The 20339-nt window shown below is 49.7% G+C and overlaps 6 protein-coding genes across 6 annotated transcripts; 3 read left to right on the top strand and 3 right to left on the bottom strand.

Annotated features, from left to right (window-relative positions):
* Positions 1-2058: 2058 nt before the first annotated feature.
* On the top strand, positions 2059-5964 carry FPOAC1_000678 (uncharacterized protein; the record flags this gene model as incomplete). The annotated part of the gene is made up of 8 exons (XM_044845289.1): positions 2059-2098; positions 2147-2175; positions 2479-2494; positions 2850-3268; positions 3412-3736; positions 3794-4006; positions 4060-5822; positions 5875-5964. The coding sequence occupies 8 exons, from the start codon at positions 2059-2061 to the stop codon at positions 5962-5964; spliced, it is 2895 nt and encodes a 964-aa protein (XP_044711205.1).
* Positions 5965-6448: 484 nt separating this feature from the next.
* On the top strand, positions 6449-7894 carry FPOAC1_000677 (uncharacterized protein; the record flags this gene model as incomplete). The annotated part of the gene is made up of 3 exons (XM_044845288.1): positions 6449-6721; positions 6775-7347; positions 7394-7894. The coding sequence occupies 3 exons, from the start codon at positions 6449-6451 to the stop codon at positions 7892-7894; spliced, it is 1347 nt and encodes a 448-aa protein (XP_044711204.1).
* A 256-nt stretch (positions 7895-8150) lies between these two features.
* Positions 8151-8390, bottom strand: FPOAC1_000676 (uncharacterized protein; the record flags this gene model as incomplete). Its single annotated transcript, XM_044845287.1, has 1 exon — positions 8151-8390. One exon carries the CDS (start codon positions 8388-8390, stop codon positions 8151-8153), a length of 240 nt encoding a protein of 79 aa, XP_044711203.1.
* An 842-nt stretch (positions 8391-9232) lies between these two features.
* Positions 9233-10799, top strand: FPOAC1_000675 (uncharacterized protein; the record flags this gene model as incomplete). Its single annotated transcript, XM_044845286.1, has 2 exons — positions 9233-10526; positions 10579-10799. 2 exons carry the CDS (start codon positions 9233-9235, stop codon positions 10797-10799), a joined length of 1515 nt encoding a protein of 504 aa, XP_044711202.1.
* Positions 10800-11070: 271 nt separating this feature from the next.
* FPOAC1_000674 (uncharacterized protein) lies at positions 11071-11411 on the bottom strand (the record flags this gene model as incomplete). The annotated part of the gene is made up of 2 exons (XM_044845285.1): positions 11071-11241; positions 11307-11411. The coding sequence occupies 2 exons, from the start codon at positions 11409-11411 to the stop codon at positions 11071-11073; spliced, it is 276 nt and encodes a 91-aa protein (XP_044711201.1).
* An 842-nt stretch (positions 11412-12253) lies between these two features.
* On the bottom strand, positions 12254-19554 carry FPOAC1_000673 (uncharacterized protein; the record flags this gene model as incomplete). Its single annotated transcript, XM_044845284.1, has 2 exons — positions 12254-19397; positions 19454-19554. The coding sequence occupies 2 exons, from the start codon at positions 19552-19554 to the stop codon at positions 12254-12256; spliced, it is 7245 nt and encodes a 2414-aa protein (XP_044711200.1).
* Positions 19555-20339: the final 785 nt, after the last annotated feature.

Here is a 20339-nt window from a genome sequence, read left to right as displayed (position 1 = left end):
GGGAAAATGTCAATGGAGCGTGGATACGACCGAGTGAGCCATGCAATAGCTGAAAACTACCACTTGCGAGAGCCGGACCGATTTGCTCCATGTCTTATTCCGTCAACAAAGAACGGAACGTAGTCGTAATGTTCTCGACATTGGGGCTAGCGGGTAACAGAAAAGTTGAACTCTCAGCTTTTAAGAGTATCAGAATAAACAACCAAAAGTGTGGTATGAGTAGTGTAAACTGAGCCACTAATTTCTGATATCCAGTGGTAGGAACAATAACATGCGTAGCACAACAGGAGTCTAGATGCCAAAAGAACATTTGATCGGCATGTGTGAAATTGAGACACGACAGTGGAGAGATTTCACGATAGGACGCAAGTTTCACATCGTTACCAACATGTTGGAGTCCTGAGCCCCTGGTCTCGAGCGGGTCGGTTTAAACTTTGAACAAGAAGCCGGCAACGCTTGAGGAATACTTTTCGTTGAAGTTGAGGGGCCACCTCTCAGATCCGGCAGTGGCTTATCACAGACTTTCTTCGTCACCAGGGGTCTGAAGCATGGACTGACTGATTAGTAGACCCCGGATCCCGTCTAGAGAGTAGAGTACCTTAGACTAAACCCCGGTACCGAACTATTCAGTTGTATCCGATAGTCCGCTGGTGAAGGATAGTTCATTGGTGGGGGGATCCGAGGCTGAAGTAGCATGGCCTCATGAGAATGATGATTCGACGACGGAAGACGATACCATCTTATCTCACGCAGGAAAGCTTCATGATTTGTTATTTGCACACTCCAACCACGGATTTCGATTTTCCATCATTATGATGAAGGAGATAAGAAACGGAAAGATATTGGATATTGAAGTTGACCGGTAGTGTCCGGTGCAAGCTGAACGCTCCGGCATTCAATGTTTGGTGCCTTGCATTGGTTGATTTATGGTCAGGTGCAGATAAGTGTGGACAAGGTAGTAGCGAGTGAGGTATGGGTAAGCTGTTGCTGCCATGTGGGCAGGTATGCACGCCAGGTTGACCTTCCATTAATGTCAATTAGTGACCTGACTTGCGAGCAATGGGAGTTTATGATTGTTCAGAAGGAGCATGGGGTAAGTCCCTGCCATATGCAGTGAGTGACCTACTAATACAACCAATCGATGTGAGCGCGCCAAAAGAGCATATAAGATTGGGCCCTTGGAGTGATTCCCAATGAAACGCGTCAATGTCAACATCAACAAGATTGGTATTTGTTACCTGTGTCTCAAGGTACCAAGATACTATCAACACAACGCCAATGCAATTCAGTACCTGCGACCAAGTCTTTTCTCCTTCGATGTGAAAGTCCAGCAAGCAGGTAATATGCCCAACTACCTGTCGTCTCGGCATGTTTGGCCAGTATCGTTTTGGCAAAGACACCAAGTCCAAGATACTATGTGTCTAAGCTGTTGTTTCGTGCAGGACCCTTTTTTGTTTGGATTGTTTTGTTTTGTTTCATGATGATGTGATATGCTTGCTTTTAATATTAAAATATTACTACGTATTACTATTTATTACCGGATCTTCAACAACCAATTTAACCCAGACGCCGAGAGATGATTGACCATCCTGACGCTTTGAACCCAGTTTCCTGAACTGGAAGTAGTCCACCCAACTAAGGCTCCCGTACCTTAGACCAGCCGCTCCTAAAACGTTGCCTTTCCCGATCCACGGGCTCGGTTCCAGCCAGCTTTCTCTCCCCTCTTTGTGCCAGATTCGACATTTCGCGCAGCTGGCGGGAGTTTGTTGATACACACATATTCTGTGCTTCATTCCTTTGGGCGCGCTTGCTTGCTTCTTGGGAACCCCCTCCATTCAGGTCTAAACGCATCCACCAACGCATCCACTCTTCAACCAAGCCGCTGGGTCCAATACAGCGCGTCTCCTGAACTGAGATCTGACGCCTCTGGGTCACACTTGGGTGTTGCCCTGCCCCTCTACGAAACAGTATCGCAACAGCTATCTGTTGCGATACAGACAATCGCGCCAGTGGTCCATACACTACGCTACAGCGCAGGTACGGGTAGATTCCCGTCGGATGTTCCCTCGTGTCAACGCCCTTGCTTGTGTTGAATCACGTCAGTATGAGCATGGCTGGCTGGACTAACATGTTGTGTTTCCAATAGGTTTCGACTACCTAGGTACTTTGAGATTGGTGTCTCAGTTACCTCGCTCGGTCTTCACCTTGAGCATTGCCTAAGAGTAGTATATGAGCATTTGCGCATCAACTGTTGTCTTTCGTTCTGGCCTTGGAACTCCAATTGACTATTGATTGAAGGCAATTTCCAATTTGCCTGTCAGTCCAGCCGACCTACATACAGCTCTTGTTCCCGTGGTATCTGCGCCCAGACGTCAACCTCGCTAGTCAAGGTACAGTGCCACAACCACCAATTGGACATCGATCCAATCCCTTCCGTTGGTCCCTCACCTCAGGTACGGTAACGTACCTGCGGTACAGTGCAAAAGTCTTGTCGGTCAGTAAACTCGTCTCCCTCCCTCGTTTGCTGGCATTCTACTCTGCTGCCATTTGTGTCTTGTCTCTCATCGCCCAAACCACAAGCGATTATACCATTTCTTGAGTTCCATCCCATCCTTCCCGCTTACCACGGTTCTGGCCCCTGTATCCTGTATCTCACTGTAGCTTCTCAAGCGAACTCCACGGGTTCTTCCCTCCCCGCAAACGCCACGAGATTTGCTCCCTCCATACTTGCGTCGTTTGCATTTAATCTACATCACCCATCTATGCTTCTTTTACATTCAGCGTAGTCGCTGAAGTTGCGATCATGCAGTCTAACCATGCCGGTTCGCAAAATGCTCACCCAAATCCAGGCCTTGCCGCTCCTGGCCCATACTCGACAGCCAGCTCGGCTTCTCTGAACTCCAATCTCGAGAGCGACTCCGATCCCTCAGCGCCTACCAGTAATCATCGAGACTCGGTCGGCTCAATCATCGACGATCCTTTCTTCCAGACCTACGATCCAGCAATCCAAGCTGCTACCGCATCCGAGGACGACGACCAATCTGATGGAAGCTCAGTCTACCAATCTCTAGACGATCAAGACCACGAACATCTTTTTCACGACACAAAAGGGCATAACTTCAGTAACCCTGCCAAACCTGCCAAACGCAGAGGTCGTGGGGAAGCAAGAAAACCAGACCCATATCCAGACAGCGATGATAACGAAGCAAGTCAGCACTGGCCGCCTCCTCGTCGAGAGTCTTTGACCGCTGCACCCTCGTCATACTGGGTATGTAACAGACATCATTTTATCACATGCCGCCCCGCTCTGCTCTAGCTTGCGCGGGGCAGTGTTCCTCTGCGACGGAACGGAATTTGGGTATTAGAGGCAGTTATGCGACAAACGGCTGACCACAGCTTTATGTTTTACAGTCACAAACACCTCCAACCATGGAGAGTTTTAACATTGCCGTTATCGGTTCCACAGGTGTTGGCAAATCATCTTTTGTTCAGCGGGTCCTAGGCCTTTCTCGACCACCCATTTCCAATGCTTCTAGTGTTCGCATGTTAGTTGATAACAATTCTCATGCTGTAACTTTACTCGAGCTGGATCTGGAGTACTTTGAGCTGAACCCTACGCAACCTATCCAATGGCCCAAACAAATCAATGGGCACATTGTCCCTCGAGTGGACGCCGCGCTTATATTATATGATGTCACAAATCATGAGTCTGTGCGTGAGCTTCCTCAAACACTAGGTATGATATTCATATGCTGTACCTGCTAAAGAAACCATGCTGACTGAGTCATTGCAGCTGCGCTCACAAACTCCGGCCTGCCTGCCAGCTTAGTGGCCTGCAAATGCGAGACACCTGAAGCTGAGTGGCAGGTTAACGCTGAGGCGATAGCGAGTCATACGTACTTCAAGTCCTGCGTTTCTACCTACAAGATCTCGTCTACCGATGATATCGAGGTTGCAAAGACATGCCTACATACCATTCTTAGGGCTGCTATGGCACACCGAAGAGGTATACACTTGAATTGGGTTGTTGGAAGTCGCAATTTACTGACTGCAATTTAGAAGAAAATGGTGAAACAGTATCGCGCAGAAGAGCGCAATCCGCTGCTAATCTAGAAGCCCCCGATGGCGGCACCGGGCGTCCCATCAGCCAACATAGCAAGCACAGTCGAGCAAGTTCCGACTTCTCTCTACTCAAGGGATTTACTATTCCTACGATCAGCGAAGGCTATCGAACGCAGACTTCTCGCAGCCCTAGACGGGGTCAATCTGCCAGTCCTAATCCTGAGGCAGGAGAAGTTGGCACGACGCAAACACTCAATAACATGCTCAGAACTCCTGGTATTCGATTGGACAGACCCAGCACCGACTCATTCTTGGACGTAGATGAGTCTGATCCAGAGTCATATCGTTATTCCGACGACATTCCGATACTTCAAAGAAACGACGACAACAGTTTGGATAAGCAAGCAAAGACACTAGGTGTGACATTTGACGAACTAGTTGACCGCCTTCTTGCCCCCCGCCTGACCCGAATAGACAACAACTTCTCTGATGTGTTTTTGTGTCTTTATCGCAAGTTTGCGGCTCCTGGTGAGCTCTTCACTGCTATTTTGACCAGGCTGGACCAGGTGAGGGAAGACAAGACAGCGCACTATCTTTCCAAGACCGCAACACAACTACGCATTATCGAGGTAGTGGCCAAATGGGTGTCGCTTTATCCTGGCGACTTTGCCCGCCCGCAAACAAGACGAAACTTGGAAGAGTTTATCAGACATTTGAGTACCGAGCCAATCTTTTCTATCGCTGCGCAGCACATGCGGCGCCATCTCCAATTTAATGTGGTGGAGGACGATGACACTGGCTGGGCGAATTCGGATGAGGCGAGCGATAGACTTGCGGGCGAGATCCTGTCGAAAGACATGAACGAGTTGTCTTCTGGTGTAAGTGTGCTGACAGTGGAATCGGATACTGATGGGCGACCATCTGGGAGCTCGGAGGTTTCACTTGCAGACCGAAGTAGCAGTGTTTCAAGTCAAGCGCACTTCCATACGTTCGAAGACTATGAGAGAGCGGCGGCCAGCTTGGAGCCTACGGACAACTTGCCTATGAATAAGTTCCGCTACCATATCTTCATGGATATACCCAATGATGATGTTGCGGATGAGTTGACCAGAATCGACTGGATCATGTTTTCGTCTATCCGCATCCGAGACTTTGTTCGACATGTCAGTCTATCGGCGTCACAAAAAGAAAGATGCAAGAGTTTGCGAAACGTCAACCGGATGATTAACCACTTCAACCATATTGCAAAATGGGTTGCCAACATGATTCTATTACGAGACAAGGCCAAACACCGAGCGCTGATACTCGAGAAATTCATGCATATATCGCTTAAACTTCGCCAGCTTAACAACTACAACGGTCTGGCGGCTGTTTTAGCTGGTGTAAACGGAACAGCTATCCATCGGCTGAACCAAACAAGGACGCTAGTACCAGCTGATATACAAAAGAGATTCGCACGGTTAGGTATACTGATGGGGACACAAAAAAGTCACTTTGCGTACCGTTTGGCGTGGGAGAATTCATCCCTTCCAAGAATTCCATTCATCCCTCTTCACCGGAGAGACTTGGTGTCAGCCGAGGAGGGAAGTAAAACATTCGTTGGCGCAGACGGAGATCGCATTAACTGGAAAAAGTTTGAGGTGCTCGGAGAAGTTCTGCTTCCGATGATGAAAAGTCAGGGCGCATCGTACCCAAATCTGGCCAAGCATGAGAACGCAAGAGAGCTGATTTTGGGTTGCCGAATGCCGACAGACGAAGAGGTGAGAAAGTCAAGCCTTACTGATCAAGAACCACCGCTAACAAATCGAACAGGACATCTATCAGCGTAGTGTACAGGTTGAAAGTGGCTCAGCTGGTTTCGCTGAGCCACCGAAGAAGAAATTCCCGTGGTTCGCGAAGTAGTCTATTAATCAATTGCAAGGAGTTTGGGGAGCAAGCACGAGTGTTTATTATATCAAGGATGCATGCAAATACTATGGGGGGGCGCACTTTATAGACATTTAGTGGCTTCATAATTGTACAGATGACGGCGTGCCAGTCTAGATATCTTGGAATATTCATCTCAATTTTAGTAGGTACTAACTTAGGCATGATTATTTAGGTCTTGGTTACTACTTACCTGTAACTTGGCACTATATTTTTACAATCTGTTACTACCTAACTACCTAACTACCTACCTAGGTATATATCACTTCGATCGCTCTTTCCTGTTGTTTTCATCTTCGCATCTGTGTGTACCTGGGCCGGTGGTACCATGCTGGAGGCACCTTCCTCAGCGGAAGGTATTGACAAAACGCAGGGTCAACTTACAGCAGTTTACCTAAAATAAAACAAAAACTCATCTTATGATTACTAAGGGAAGAAACACCCAGGAAACAAATCGAATATGTCCTGCGCGCTGCGCTTGCCAACTATACGTGTTGTTACAAAGCAAGCAAATATCGAACTTAGAGCAACAGCATCGTTAAATATCGACCCCCCGGACGGTGCGCGAAACATCAAGGACGCCAAAGATCTCCTATCAGCAGTCTCAAATTCCTACCTATGGATTTCTCGCGCCGGGTCTTGTTGTATCGAGGTATCCTTTGCCATTGAAGGCCGTCCTGTCTCAGAATGTGATCATCTCGAGGGGGTCGCTGAAACGATCAATAGTTCCAAGGTATTTCAACAACCTCTCCTCACTCTTCAACCACTAATTCGAGGTTCATCCAGATTTGGGATCGCCTAGGTGTCCATCTCGAGTATAATAGATCAACAGCCCCATCATTGCCTGGCCTTTTGTCCTTCTCAATCCAACATCCGGATCTCTCGTCAGCTCTCGTCGCTCCAGCATCGGCATGGACGACTCCATTTCAAAGTTTGCTGATAACAATCGATGTTTGCCGGCTCGACAAGCGACAAAGACCATCCGAAAAAGCCTCTCGAGCACGCAAGCGGCAGAAAAGGACGAGAAAAGCAGGGGAAAGAGCTGCGTTGCCCTCAGGGGACTTGTTGGAGAGTCTGGAGTCAACTGATCAAGATGCTATCGAGACCTTTATATCCAGTCTAAACATCCCACCGAACTGCGACAAAATAAAACTTGCGGAAGCAAATAGCAGGACCGAGAGTGCCACTTGTGCAGAAGTACTAGAGGATCTGCACTCATCAGCCTTGGTAGATATCCTTCTTGAGCAATTGACCTTAGCTACGGAGAAAACATACAAAGGTTGTCAGGTTTGGGGTTGCGGACCCGACTACTGTCTTACGAAACTGGCACCTGGTGTTTTCCATGTACCATTTCTCAAGGTATATATCTTAGGTTCGTGCATTTTCGAGTCTCTAACAGCAACAGAGTGTATCAGATCGCGCTCAGCTACTTCCGGTCATTGCCATGTCTCTTGCGCGCATGCAACTTGCCGAATCTCCCGGAATTAGACAAAAGGTAGCTGCCTTAACACCAAGTGACGAGACTGTTTCGCGCTCGCATAACGAATTAGGAGACTCCATGAGTAGCATAGAAAGGAGAGCTTGGGAAATTCTTCTTGAGCATATTCAAATACCCTCACTTGCCAAGAAAAGAAAGGGCAAGAGATCAATGCCATCTACTGTGACCCCATACGCAACAAGTTCAGAGACACTTATCACAAATGAACAGCCAGTCACAACAATGGGGAACCGCTTGCCAGAAACAAGCGCCTACGCCAAGCAGGAGAGTCAGGAGAGCACGATAATGAGTGTGAGCTGGAATGTTATGGCCGGTTCATCAACATATGTAAAGTATGAACATTCAGAAGGGAACCTATGCGACTTTGAGACGCTGGACCAGTGGCTGAGTTGCAATCATGGGACATAACGGTGATTGATTGAGATTTGACGGCGCAAGCACATCACTGAAGAACAAGGTTTATGTGTGGATACGAAATTTGTTGACCGGGTATAAGGATTTGTATTATGTTATCTCGAGGTAAAGCAAGATGACTGTATAATGATGGGTGGTATTGTCCCATAGAAAGAGAAATCGTGAGGTGAAAGTATCGGGGTTGAGCTTGTGGAATTGACTTGAGTTGGTTGATACAGCGTAGATTGCTGCTGTAAAGGTGGCGTATGCTTTATCTGGCGTTGGCGGGCTTTTTGGTCTTTGCTGCTTTTTTCTTGTCCTTCTTGTCCTGGGCTGCCTTGCGCTGCTCGGGCTTCATAGTGGCATAGTGAATGTACCAGAGAAGGACCATTTGTAGGATTACGGCGACGAGGACAACCAGAAGGATGGTGAAGAGAATAGGCTGATCGTTCAGGACAGCAACAGCCTCGTCTGTGGCGCCGATGCTGGAAAACCAATCGAATTGACCCATGGTGATGATGATGATGTGAAATGCGAGGTCCGAGATGAGATGAGGTGAATATCAGATTGATACGACGAGTTTCGAATTATTTACAGAATAAATAGAACTGCCGTGCGCCAGTCACGGACAGATTAAAAGAATAATAAGTATTTTTGGTGAAAGGAGGAGAACAAGAAACAATAGTAGAGCGATCAATGAAGGGGAAAGAGTTGAAATGAAATACAGAGATAGAAGACGAGAAGCAGACCCATGGTAAATTGGCCCACACACAGTGGGTTGGGTGGTGACGACGGTGGAAGACAAGACAGGCAAACCCCTAACGTTAACTTGGCTTCCAGGGGTGTTACTGAGACGTTTCACCTTGTAACAAAAGTCGACTGATGTGAAGGTGGGCCATGATTGGCTACGATTGTGTATCAGGAAGAGAAGAGTGCAAGAGCCGATTACCAGAGAGAGACAGATTATGGTTTTATTCAATATTCTGTAATTGGTTTCGAGAATTTACCAGTTGACTTGGTTTGCCCAATACGGACTGCTGTTGTTCGGGGATCTATCTTAGTAGGCTGACATGAAGCTTGAAGTTGATTTAGACAAGTCAATAGCACGTGATCTGTTGATTTGCACCTTTTATCAAAACCCTGCTTGATTGGCTCCCCGACAATGTTCAGACGCTAGCCGCATGGGGAACTTGCCAATTGAGATCCATTTCCTGGGTCCCAAAAAAATCTCGAGCTTGTGTGAGAGAGATATAGAGAGAGCGAGAGAGTGACGCCAATAGACTCAACCTTCCCCTCCTCCCTTGTCGCTGGACCCCTTCTCGATTCGACTCTCATCCGACTCTCCTGCCGACCATGAGCGTCGCACGTCCGGCGCGCAACCTCCTCGGCAGGTGCATCGCCTCATCCAGAACGGCTTCAACCTCCATCACCGTCCCCGTCATCCCATGCAGCCAATTTCACACCTCGGCACCCCGGTCGAAGCGCAAGTCTCGATTCCGAAATGTCACCGCTCAGGAGCTAGGATTGATTAAGGAGTCGGGTGAACACACCAGCAAGATGGAGCAGTTCAAGCAGGACAAGTTCGGCGAGCTGAGCAAGAAGGATTTGGAAACTTTGAGGGCCTCTTACACGGCAGAGCAACTCGAGGCTATCGAATTGGGCGAAAAAGCTATCAGTCCCGAAGATCTGATTATCCAGGGTCGTATGCGTGACGATCCCTACAAGCCCGACTACATCGAGGACTACTCAACGCTCGACCCCCGCTACGATGTTAAGCCTGAAATCGAGGGTACTCCGAGGGAGGTGCAATGGCCCGACAAGAACGAATGGATCGACAACTACGGAGAGAGAATGATGAAGATTACCGATAAGAAGACGAGCGACCAACTCACACGTGCCATGGTCCGCGCATTGCGGCGAGTCAAGGAAAGCCAAGGCGAGGATTTGATAGACCTTACCGAGGAGGAGCTCAAAGATATTGAAAAGGACCCAGAATTAATCAAACGCTACGTTGAGAAAGAGGACGGTCCCGAGCCCACTGCCAACGACAAGGGTCCTGAATTCATGACCCGTTCTCAAGCTGAGAAGCTTGACGAAGCCGTCGATGATGCATGGAAGTCTGAGCTCGACAAGATTGTTGGTTTCGGCAGCCAGGGTGAGGTCGAGCCCACGAATCTCGAGCTCATCCAGGACGGCCCAGTGGGTGTTGACCGCACTTACACAGCTGAGGCACCTGACCTGGGCAAGGTCCCTGGTGTCAAGGGCCTGTACAAGCACGCCGTTGACCCCGAGGATCAAGGTCAGGACGATTCTGGTAAGTACCAGGAGATCAAGCGCCTGACAGGCATGAGTCTCAAGGAGATCCGCTCGCTGCTCACAAAGGGTCTTGTCACTCGATGGGTCTCTAATCAGACTCGTCTCGGCAAGGTCCGCAGCACCTCTGTCGTTGCCATCGCTGGTAACGGCAACGGTCGCCTGGGTCTGGGTATGGCCAAGTCTACTGAGCCGGGTGTGGCCGAGGAGACAGCTCAGATGTTGGCAATCCGCAACATGAAGCCTGTCCGCCGATATGAGAACCGCACCATTTACGGTAACGTCAAGTCCAAGATCTCAGGCACTGTCGTCGAGTTGATGGCTCGACCTCCCGGTATGTATTCGTATATCAACTTTCACCTCGCATACGCTAATCAACGTCGCAGGCTTTGGACTTCGCTGCCCTCACCGCATCTTCGAAATGTGCCGTGCTGCCGGTATTCACGACATTGCTTCCCGCATGCCCCGATCCAAGAACCCCATGAACTCGGTCAAGGCGGCCTACCACGCACTTACCAACCAGCCTGACCCCGAGCAGATTGCCATCGGCCGAGGCAAGAAGCTGGTCGATGTGCGCAAGGTGTACTATGGAGGAGCTGTATACTAAATTAAACCCATACCCACACTCTAACGCACCATCTTGTACTACCAAAAGAAATCATGTATCTGTAGCCTGTAATGGAGGGTTTTTTTCCCTCTGACGTCCCCTGATGTGGTAAAAAGAAGTATGAGATGATGTAGCATCACACTTGGAAATCATATCAAATGTTTTTATTATCTTGTGATAGTGGTCATATCTCATGCCGTGTTACGCTGGGTATCAATCCTAGTCTCCTGGTCCCTCTCCGAATGTGTTCTTTGTTGTCGTTTATTTCTGTTTACTGGGCTGTCGAGCCATCACCCCAATCGATCTCCTGCTGCAAGACTATGCTGTAAACACTGGCTTTGAGAAGGGTAAAGGCCAGGCTTGTTTTGCGCTCGAGCTCGCGAAGGCCGTCGAGGATTTCTGAGCTGGGATTCGAGGCAAGATGTTCGAGAATAGTGGCCAGCTGGGACGTGCGTTAGTGACTGTCTAACCGATCTACCAAAGAAAAGTCAGGTTGTGTAGACGTACCTTGTTCATGTTGTCTGCCAATCGCTCATACTCGTCCAAAACCTCTTGTTCGAGCGGTGTGAGCTCGGGCGGATCGAGGAGACCGCCAGCTTGAGTTTGGTCCATGGTCAATTCAGTTGACCAACTTTGTGAGAAGAGCACAAATCGAAAAGGAGCGTCAAAGGTTTTAGAGCTGGTCTATCACGGATGTTTACTCTAGGTACGCGTGCTTGTTGGAGGGGACTTCCCAATTACTGATAAGATACGGGCGATAAAGCGGGTCAAGCGCATCGACTACCTAGCGGGAGGAAGGGGGGTCTAGGTCACGATTGCTACAGACCAAAGGCAGAGTGTTTTGGCCTCTTGTTGATTTTTTAGGTATACCTCTGACCTCTTTATATATTATATACAAGCTTTTAGGAAGGAACAGATTAGTAGGCCTTTAGACTGTTATTATAATATTAGTTCTGTTAATTGACTGTTTATTATAAAATCTGCTATCTGGCATAGTGATGCCTTCCTTAAAGTCTGACCTCTTTATGTTCAAAATCACCTCTGCTCCAGACCCCCCCTCATCCGGCTAGGTAGGTACAAACTACCTAGACTTAGTAACTACCTGATAGAAGTCCAACTTAGGTACACTTTCACATCGATATATAAGAGGTTACAAGACATCACAATATTGAGACAAATACTGATAAAAAGTATCGATTCATAAATCCTTTTTGCTGTTAAACCTATCAAGCAAAACATATGCTCATAACAAAGACTCGTTGCAAACCATTAACACTTAAAACAGAGAATCCAGAACTCATCAAAACAAACCCGCGCCAGACCAAAACGCTCCATCATTCAAATATCGTGACCAAAGCAATCCCTTTTCCCTTCTTCCTCATGTCGTTCAAACAAACACGAATGGTATCGCAGTTAATAAATCAAAGTCGGACTTGTCGTTCGTTCGTCGTGCATTAGTTGCCAATAATCGCCACTTCGTTGCCTAGGACCGACATAGGGTCGGTACCAGCGTTGCTTTCCGTCCACTCGCTCTCGGTATAGCTGTCTTCGCTGTAGCTGTCACCGTCCGTATACATGTCCGTGCTGTTTGTGATCACGGTGCCCCTGCTACTCCGTCTTAGCGTTTCGTTATCGCTGTCACCTCGTTCACTGCCCTCACCATTTATTTCTTGTTCGAGAACTATCGTCTCCTCTTCAGGGACCTCGACGGTTTCTGAGGTCAAGCCCGGTTTGACATCTGCCTCATCAACCTCTTCGACGGTCTCGTTGACGGAGTTCTCCTTGTCGTTGTCGGCCAAGTCAAGGCCACCGCCCCAGCTTCGCTTGCGGTACACTTTACCACCACCACCACCACCACCTGCGGGAGTTCGTACACTTTGGCTGCGCTTAACACCTCCGCTTGCCACATTGTTGTTAATTTGGCTGAGGGAAACAATTCGTCGACCTGCTCCTGTTGGTGAAGGGGCTGCCAAGTTGCGCTTCGCACTCAACGCCATGCCCACCATGGACTTGCGACCGTCTTGCTGAGACTCCTCTTCGGCAGGCTTTCTGACTCGTTTGCGGCTCATAGCATCGCTACCGCTTCTTTTAGCCTTGGACATAAGAAGCACTCGAGAATGGTCCATCACACCCTCGAGAATGCGGCGCTCCAAGTTCTCGGCGCGAGACTCCATGTCATAGAGCTCCTCCTTGCGCATACTGAGGGCAGTTTCGAGAGATGAGACATCACCAGTCAGGCGTGTCTTTTGGCGAATCAAATTCTCCTGCTCCGCTCGGAGGCTCATAACACTCTGGCGGAGTCTCAGCTCCTCATCTCGAAGGTTCAAGACTGCGGTCTCGACGTGGTCCTTCTCAGCGAGCTTACGCTCAACGGACGCCATGGTCTCTTGAAGGTGCCTGCTGTGGTCCTCATGAGCCTTCTCAATACGCCTCTTCTGTGATTGAAGGAAATCAGAGATATCGGACGCTGTCTTGAGAACCGATGCATGAACTTTGTCAAGGGTATCAAGACGAGTAAAAGCCTGGTCGGCAACAGCGGTGTGGTCGACAAGCTTATCAAGCTTTTCTTGTACCACGGCATCATCGTATCGTCCATCCAAGACCAGATCGAGCTTCTCTCGAACAATAGTGTCGTCGTACTTGGAATCCATGATCAAGTCCAACTTGTCACGAACTGGTGTGTCGTCATACTTGGACTCGATGATTGTGCCCAGCATTTCTTTGACAGGAGCATCATCATACTTGGAATCGATGATCGTGCCCAGCATTTCCTTGACAGGAGTATCATCGTACTTCTCCTCGATAATCTTGTCAAGTTTTGCACGCACTTCACCATCGTCGTACTTGGACTCGATGATGTTGTCTAGCTTCCCGCGGACCTCTGTGTCGTCGTACTTTGATTCAATGATGGTAGCAAGCTTCTCGTGGACCGGAGTATCATCATACTTCTCCTCGATGATCTTGTCCAATTTCTCACGAACCTCAGCATCGTTGTACTTCTCCTCAATGATCTTGTCGAGACGCTCCTTGACCTCTGAGTCGTTGTAGATCTGCTCGATAAGCTTATCGAGCTTCTCGTGAACTTGGGTGTTGTTGTATTTATCATCAGTCAGAAGTGTCAGAAGCGTCATGAGTTCCTCGGGAGATTTGTGCTCAAGAATCTTGTCTTGAATTTCAGTCGTAGAAGATTTGGAGTGCTCGTAATGCTCGCCGACGAGAAGAAGGAGATCCTTGACAGACTCGAGGATCTTGGGGTGTGACTCGCTCACTTCTCCCTTCAGCCCTTCCACAGCGGTCAAGGCCTCTGTGATCTGGTCGCGAGTCTGTTGATGCTCGGCCTTGTCCTCAGTGTGGGTCTCTTCTGTACGTGTGCCGAGCTCCTCCACTTTGGTAAAGACGGTCTTTGAAGCTTCCTCCATCTTCTCCAACGAATCAGTGACAGTTGAGCCAAGGGTGTCAATGAGAAGTTTCAGCTCATCAGTAACAGATTTGGAGCCAACCAGAGCCGCCTCCATAACTTCGTCTCGAGCCTCGCTAACCTTGCTTCGCTCATCAAGGGTGGTTTCCAGTGTCTCATATTTGGCAACGAGCTCACCAATCTTCTCGTCGAGCTTGGTGCTGAGACTTTCGGTAGCCTCTTGGAGCTTCTCATTGGACTCAACCTTGACACCAGAAACGACAGCCTTGGAGTCCTCAAACTCGGCCTTGATCGTGTCAAGCATGTCCTTGAGATCCTGGTGAACGTTCTCATTCTTGTCAATCTTCTCCCCCATGGTTTCGAGAAGCTTGCTGACACCCTCGACACCAGTTGCGCCCTCGTCAAGCTTGGTGCTGATGGCTCCTTGGAGCTCCTCGAGGAAGTTCTTGACTTCAGTGACGCGGTCAGCGACAGAAGTGTTCTCCTCGTCACGAACAGCGATAGCCTTGGTTTGGGCATCCACTGTTGTGTCCAACTTCTCTTGGAACTCCTTGACGATGATCTCAAGGCCAGTAAGATCTTCCTTCTTGATGAGAAGAGCCTCCAGGTTGCTGACGTCGTCCTTGCGAGCTAGGAGAGCAAGGTCAGTGCCAGTGAAGCCCTCGAGAGCAGTCTTGATCTCTAGAGTCAATGCCTCGACGGCTTCGACATCTCCCTTGGAAACCTTGTCGGGATTCTCGCTTTCTTTGGTGGCCTGTTCTTTGATCTCATCGAGTCCGGTAGAAACTTTGGTGAGGAGAGCCTCCAATGCTGTAACTTCTTCCTTGCGTGAGACGGTGTCTAGCTGGGTAGTGAGAGTACCCATAGTCTCCCGTGTCTCTAGCAGAAGAGCTTCTACATTGTCGATATGATCCTTGCGAACGGCCTGTTCACCATCAATGAGGTCGTCGAGCTTGCCCTTGGTGTTACGGAGGATCGTTTCAATGGCTTGCATGTCCTCCTTTGATGCTGGTTCCTCAGCATCGCCTTGGATTCCACTCTCGGGCTCTTCGGCTCCCTCTTCTTTCTTCTTCTTGACAGAGGCAGACCTGGTGAGAGTCTCGCGAGAGGCAATCTCATCAACACTGTCCTGGACTGTCCGAAGAAGCTCCTCCATGCGAGATAGGTCGTCCTTCTGGATTCCTTGGTTCTCAGCCTTGACAGAGTCAATCTTGATGGCAAGACCAGCAATGAGAACCTCGAGGTTCTTGACGTCGTCTGACTTGATGCTCTCGCCAGATTCACCGTCTTCGGCCTTCGCTGTTGACACAGCAGCGAGCGCACGCTCTCCGTTACTGTCCCGAAGAGCCTCAATATCAGAGCGAACGGATTCAAGACCGGTCTTGAGGGCTTCAAGGATCTTCTCGTCGGACAGTGACTCCGCGGGAGCGATGGCTCGCTCACTGTTTGTATCGCGAAGAGACTCAATATCAGAACGAAGTGACTCGAGACCAGTCTTGAGAGCATCGAGAACCTCATCGTTGGGCTTGGTATCAGCCACAGGAGCCAGTGCCTTCTGGTTGCTTTCTTGAAGCGCCTCAATGTCTGTTCGTAGAGAGTCAAGGCCGTTCTTAAGAGCTTCAATGACTTCGTCGTTCGTTGTGTTATCGGCTGGAGCAGCAGCCTTCTGCGCAGCGGCGATAGCTTCGATGTCAGTGTGGAGTGAATCAAGTCCGTTCTTGAGGGTGGCAATGACTTCATCGTTGGAGGTATTCTCGGGGGCTGCTTCGGTCTTCTCCTGGTTGGCAAGAGCTGCAATCTCAGCGTGCAGAGAGTCAAGTCCATTCTTCAGAGTCACGATGACCTCGTCATTAGACGTGTTCTCGACTGCGGATTCGAGCTTCTCTTGATTGGCGAGGGCGGCAATCTCGGCGTGCAGCGAATCGAGACCATTTTTGAGAGTCACAACAACCTCATCATTCGAGGTGTTTTCATCAGAAGCCGATCGATCACTTGTTTCGCGAGCAGACTCGAGGTCAGCTTTCAGAGAATCAAGGCCATTCTTCAAAGCTTCGACAAACTCGTCACTGGAAGAGGGCTTATCAACAGGGGCGAGGGCCTTCTCGCTACTGTCTCGGACGGCTTCGAAGTCAGCTCGGAGAGATTCGAGTCCAGTCTTTACAGCCGCAATGACATCGTCATTGGATGTAGTGTCGACGGGTGCAACAGCCTTCTCAGAAGTATTCTCACGAATAGCCTCAATATCAACACGAAGAGAATCGAGGCCGTTCTTCAGGGCCTCGAGAACTTCGTCATTCTCCTTGGGTTCGACAACAGCAACAGCCTTTTCTGTTTGGCTGTCGCGAAGAGCTTCCAGGTCTGCTCGTACACCACTGAGTCCGGACTTGAGGGCTTCCATGATCTCATCATTGGCGGCAGGCGTGGCATTCAGGGTCGCAACAGCCTTGTCGTTGCTGCTGTCACGAATAGACTCAATGTCGGCTCGGACAGAGTCGAGGCCAGCCTTGAGGGCATCCAGGATCTCATCGTTCGCAGTCAAATCAGTGGGCTTATTGGTCACTCTGTCCATACCAGCACGAAGATCGTTGAGGCCGTCGTTGAGGGCATCCAGGATCTCACTTGTCTCGGCGCGAGGTCGAAGGACCTCCTGCCTTAAGTTGTTGAAGCCTGTGTTCAAAGCCTCAAGAACCTCAGTATTATTCGATTGAGGTGGCGGTGCGGGGATCATGGACGAGTTGACAATTTCGCGGAGACCTTCGAGCTCTGTCTGGAGTTGCTCGCGAGACTCCTGGTTGGTCGTTGACACAATTCCAGCCATCTCGTCCTTGAAGTCCTCGAGAGACTTCAACAGATCGTCCATGAACTCCTCCTGTCCAGCAGCGCCTGTAGCACGGTCGACATAGCTCTCCATAGCTTGTCGGAGGTTCTCAAAGCCATCTTTGGTAGCACCGAGGACTTGCTCAGTCTCCCGGCCGGTGGCAGCAAAGTTCTCCTTCGCTTCTTCAGACATTGTCTTAAACTCCTGGCGCAAGTATTCCATGATCTCACGAAGACGATCACTAACATCATCGTTGTTGCCAGATGAAGCTGGTACAAGAGCGCGACTGGAGTGAACATCAAGATCCTGGAGACCCTCCCTAACGGCATCCACCATGTCCTCATGTGTGAAATCTCCAGCACCTGGAGCCACAGGGAACTCGAACTCTTCGAGACAATCACGAACGGCATCAATGATCTCATCCCTTGAGAGAGTGGCGGGCTGGTCAACTTGAGGAGGCACATAGTGCTGAAGACCTTCAACGACGGCAGTGAGGACGTCGTCCCTCGAAGCGGCTGGAGGGTGGTCGCCACGAGTGGAATACTCTTGCATTCCCTGTTTCAAGCAAGCCAAGATCTCATCGCGTTCGAGACCGATCTGTTGAACCTCGATCTCAGGCTTGTAGTTCTCCCAGGCATCCCTGACGGCTTCAATAACGTCTTCCCGGCTCAGGTCAGGCAAGTTGCTCTTGGTCGCCTCGTTGTCTTGGATGGCGGCGCGCATAGCATTGTAGATCTCCTGGTAATCGACAGCACTCTTCTGGGTGTTGACTGAAGCAGCTGATTGGCGTCTGTGTTCACGAAGGACATGATTGAGCTGATCCTTCATCTGCTCAAGCCCTTCATCAATTACACGAGCGACTTCGTCCTTGCTGGGGGTATCATGATCTTCGACGCCTCGCTTAGACGCTGCTTGTTGATCAAGGCGTTTACCAATCTCACGGCCCATGCCCAAAACCTCGCCGCGGAGCTCGCGGACGAGAGCCTTGACCTCAGCAGTGAGACCACCGCCTTGGGAGACGCTGTCTTTGACCGATCGAATGATACCCATGAGATCGTCATTGAGAATATCGGAGCCCCTCCCTGAAGGCTCAGAGTTCCTACGGGCTTCATTTCTCATTATGTGCTCAACGCGTTGAGAAACGGCGCTCCTCGCCTGGCTGGGCATGGTGCTGCTCTCTGATTCAAAACTGAGATTGCGAGACCGGCTCGCGCGGGGGCTCCCAAAGGAGTTACCCAAAATGATGGCTTGCTCAGATTGAGCTTTGACTTGGTCGATAACTTCATCCAGCTTCTGAGATGTGGCCATGCCCGAGAGCTTGTTTGACACCTCCTGCAGTCGGCCAAGAAGAGACTCTTGTCCCTCCTTAGTGCCCATCTCCCGAATGATTCTTTCCAGAAGAACAAGGGAGGAGTTGGCCTCCGAGCCAACGAGAGAGGGTGTGCTGATAATAGACCCTCGCTCAATTGAGTCACCAAAGCTCTTGGGGGAAGGAATTCTAGGGAGCTGGAACCCCCTTGTGCTGGGTGGGGAGAGATTGTGTGGCTTGTTGTCTAGGAAATATCCTCCAAAGGGGTCGCGAGCTGGAGGGAGCCTGTTTTGGCCGTCATTTCCATTTCCATGACTACCTAGAAGTTCTCTTAGACTCTTTCGTATGTCCTCATCTCTTGAGTTTGTGGCCTCCTTGAGGCTGAGAAGGTCGGTGGCGTTGTCTCTGCTGCGTCGACTCAGCTGAGACATTTCCTTCTGAAGTCCTGTAGCGATGCTAGTGAGGCTGAGAATTTGGTCGGACAGCGCCTCAAGGTTCTGGGGTCCCTTTGATACAGCTGTCGAGCCATTTGTGATGTCAGAGAGGGGATTCTCTGGTTCTTTTGAAGGTGTTGAGCTCATGTGTTGGAGCGCAAGCATAGTTGATGATTGTGGAGGTGTGTTTTCACCAAGGATGCTCTGTGGAGGCGGACGTCGAGCTGCTGGTCGCATAATAGGTGTCAGACTAGGACCTGGTACTGATGTCGAGCTCGACACCGTAGAGTGACTGTCGCTTGGCCGGTTATCATGGTCTCGAGATCGAGTGGGTGTCTCTGGACGCTGTTGACGTTCTGGAGACCGTGATGGCGAGTTGTGGCCACTAGCACCCTCGATCATCATGCTGATATCACGGACTGAAGACTGCAGCCGACGATGTCCCTTTGTAGGGGATTCGATCCTTTTGGCGGGAACCATTGCGCTTTGCTGGGCTCGCTCGTTAAGCGCTGCGTGAGCAGAGGCAATAGCGCTCGAGGTACCAGCTCGAGAAGTCAACGGTGAACCCGGGTTCATAGGTAGCGGAGGTGGACAGCGTTCGGGGTCAGAGCTGTCCCACCTATTTCCTGTTAGTCGTTGCAAAAGACGCATGAGGATATACACATCAAAACATACATTGGAACAAGAGCTCGAAGGTTAGGATCTGAAGAAGCTGCATAGGGATGTCTCAACTGGAACTCCCCATCATAGGAACTGTCTCTCTCTGATAAAGACATGGTTGGCCCGGTTTCTGGGAAACGAGGTATGGTATGTGAAAAATGGAAGTTGTCTCAATGGTAAGAATGCGGACGGCGCCGCAGCCACGCTATGATTATATTACAGCGACAAAGCGTCGGTGAAGGTGAGGATGGTAAGAAGGCGGAGTGGGTATAATCGTGAAAACTAACAAGCAGGAACGCAAGTAGTAGAATAATCAAATGGGCAAGAGATGTTATGCAGCAGATGCTTGAATTGATGGGGAAATGGAGTTATATCATGAAAGCAGGCCGCATTGTTTGTTTAATTGCTTTTGCGACGGTGCTGCTGGGAGAAACTGCCACTACTACTGCTCCGTCTTGGACTGTCGGTCGCCGCAGCCACAACCCGGTTTATTTGTGTTTCGAGCTCGATTTGTTGCCGAGCAACCATCCGCACCGACAATTAACTCGTCGTTAGGCTGTTACTTTTACCGGACCCCCGGCTTGTAAGGACCAGCATTGACGAATAACAATCGCACAACAGAGCAGATCACGCCACGGGTTGAGGGTCAGCTTGTGAAAAGAGGCCTATGAAATACATCATCGCTAAACTGGGCAGGGATCATAGCCTTGCTGGCGGCTATGCGCTATACTAAGACCGTCGAGACGCTGTAGCTATAGCTACAAGCAAAGTTGTGACGGTGAGGGAAAAACGATAGACGGTATTAATTGCATCGATCGAAACACTTTAATTAAATGACGGCAACAGGTACGTGCAGGTAGGCGAGTGACGTGTGTCAAATCAAAAAATCGCTTTCTTTTAT

Source organism: Fusarium poae, chromosome 1, assembly GCF_019609905.1.
Source record: "Fusarium poae strain DAOMC 252244 chromosome 1, whole genome shotgun sequence".
In the NCBI taxonomy this organism is placed as follows: Eukaryota; Fungi; Ascomycota; class Sordariomycetes; order Hypocreales; family Nectriaceae; genus Fusarium; species Fusarium poae.
Note: the sequence above shows the minus strand (reverse complement) of the source record. Positions and strands in the feature narration are given on the sequence as shown.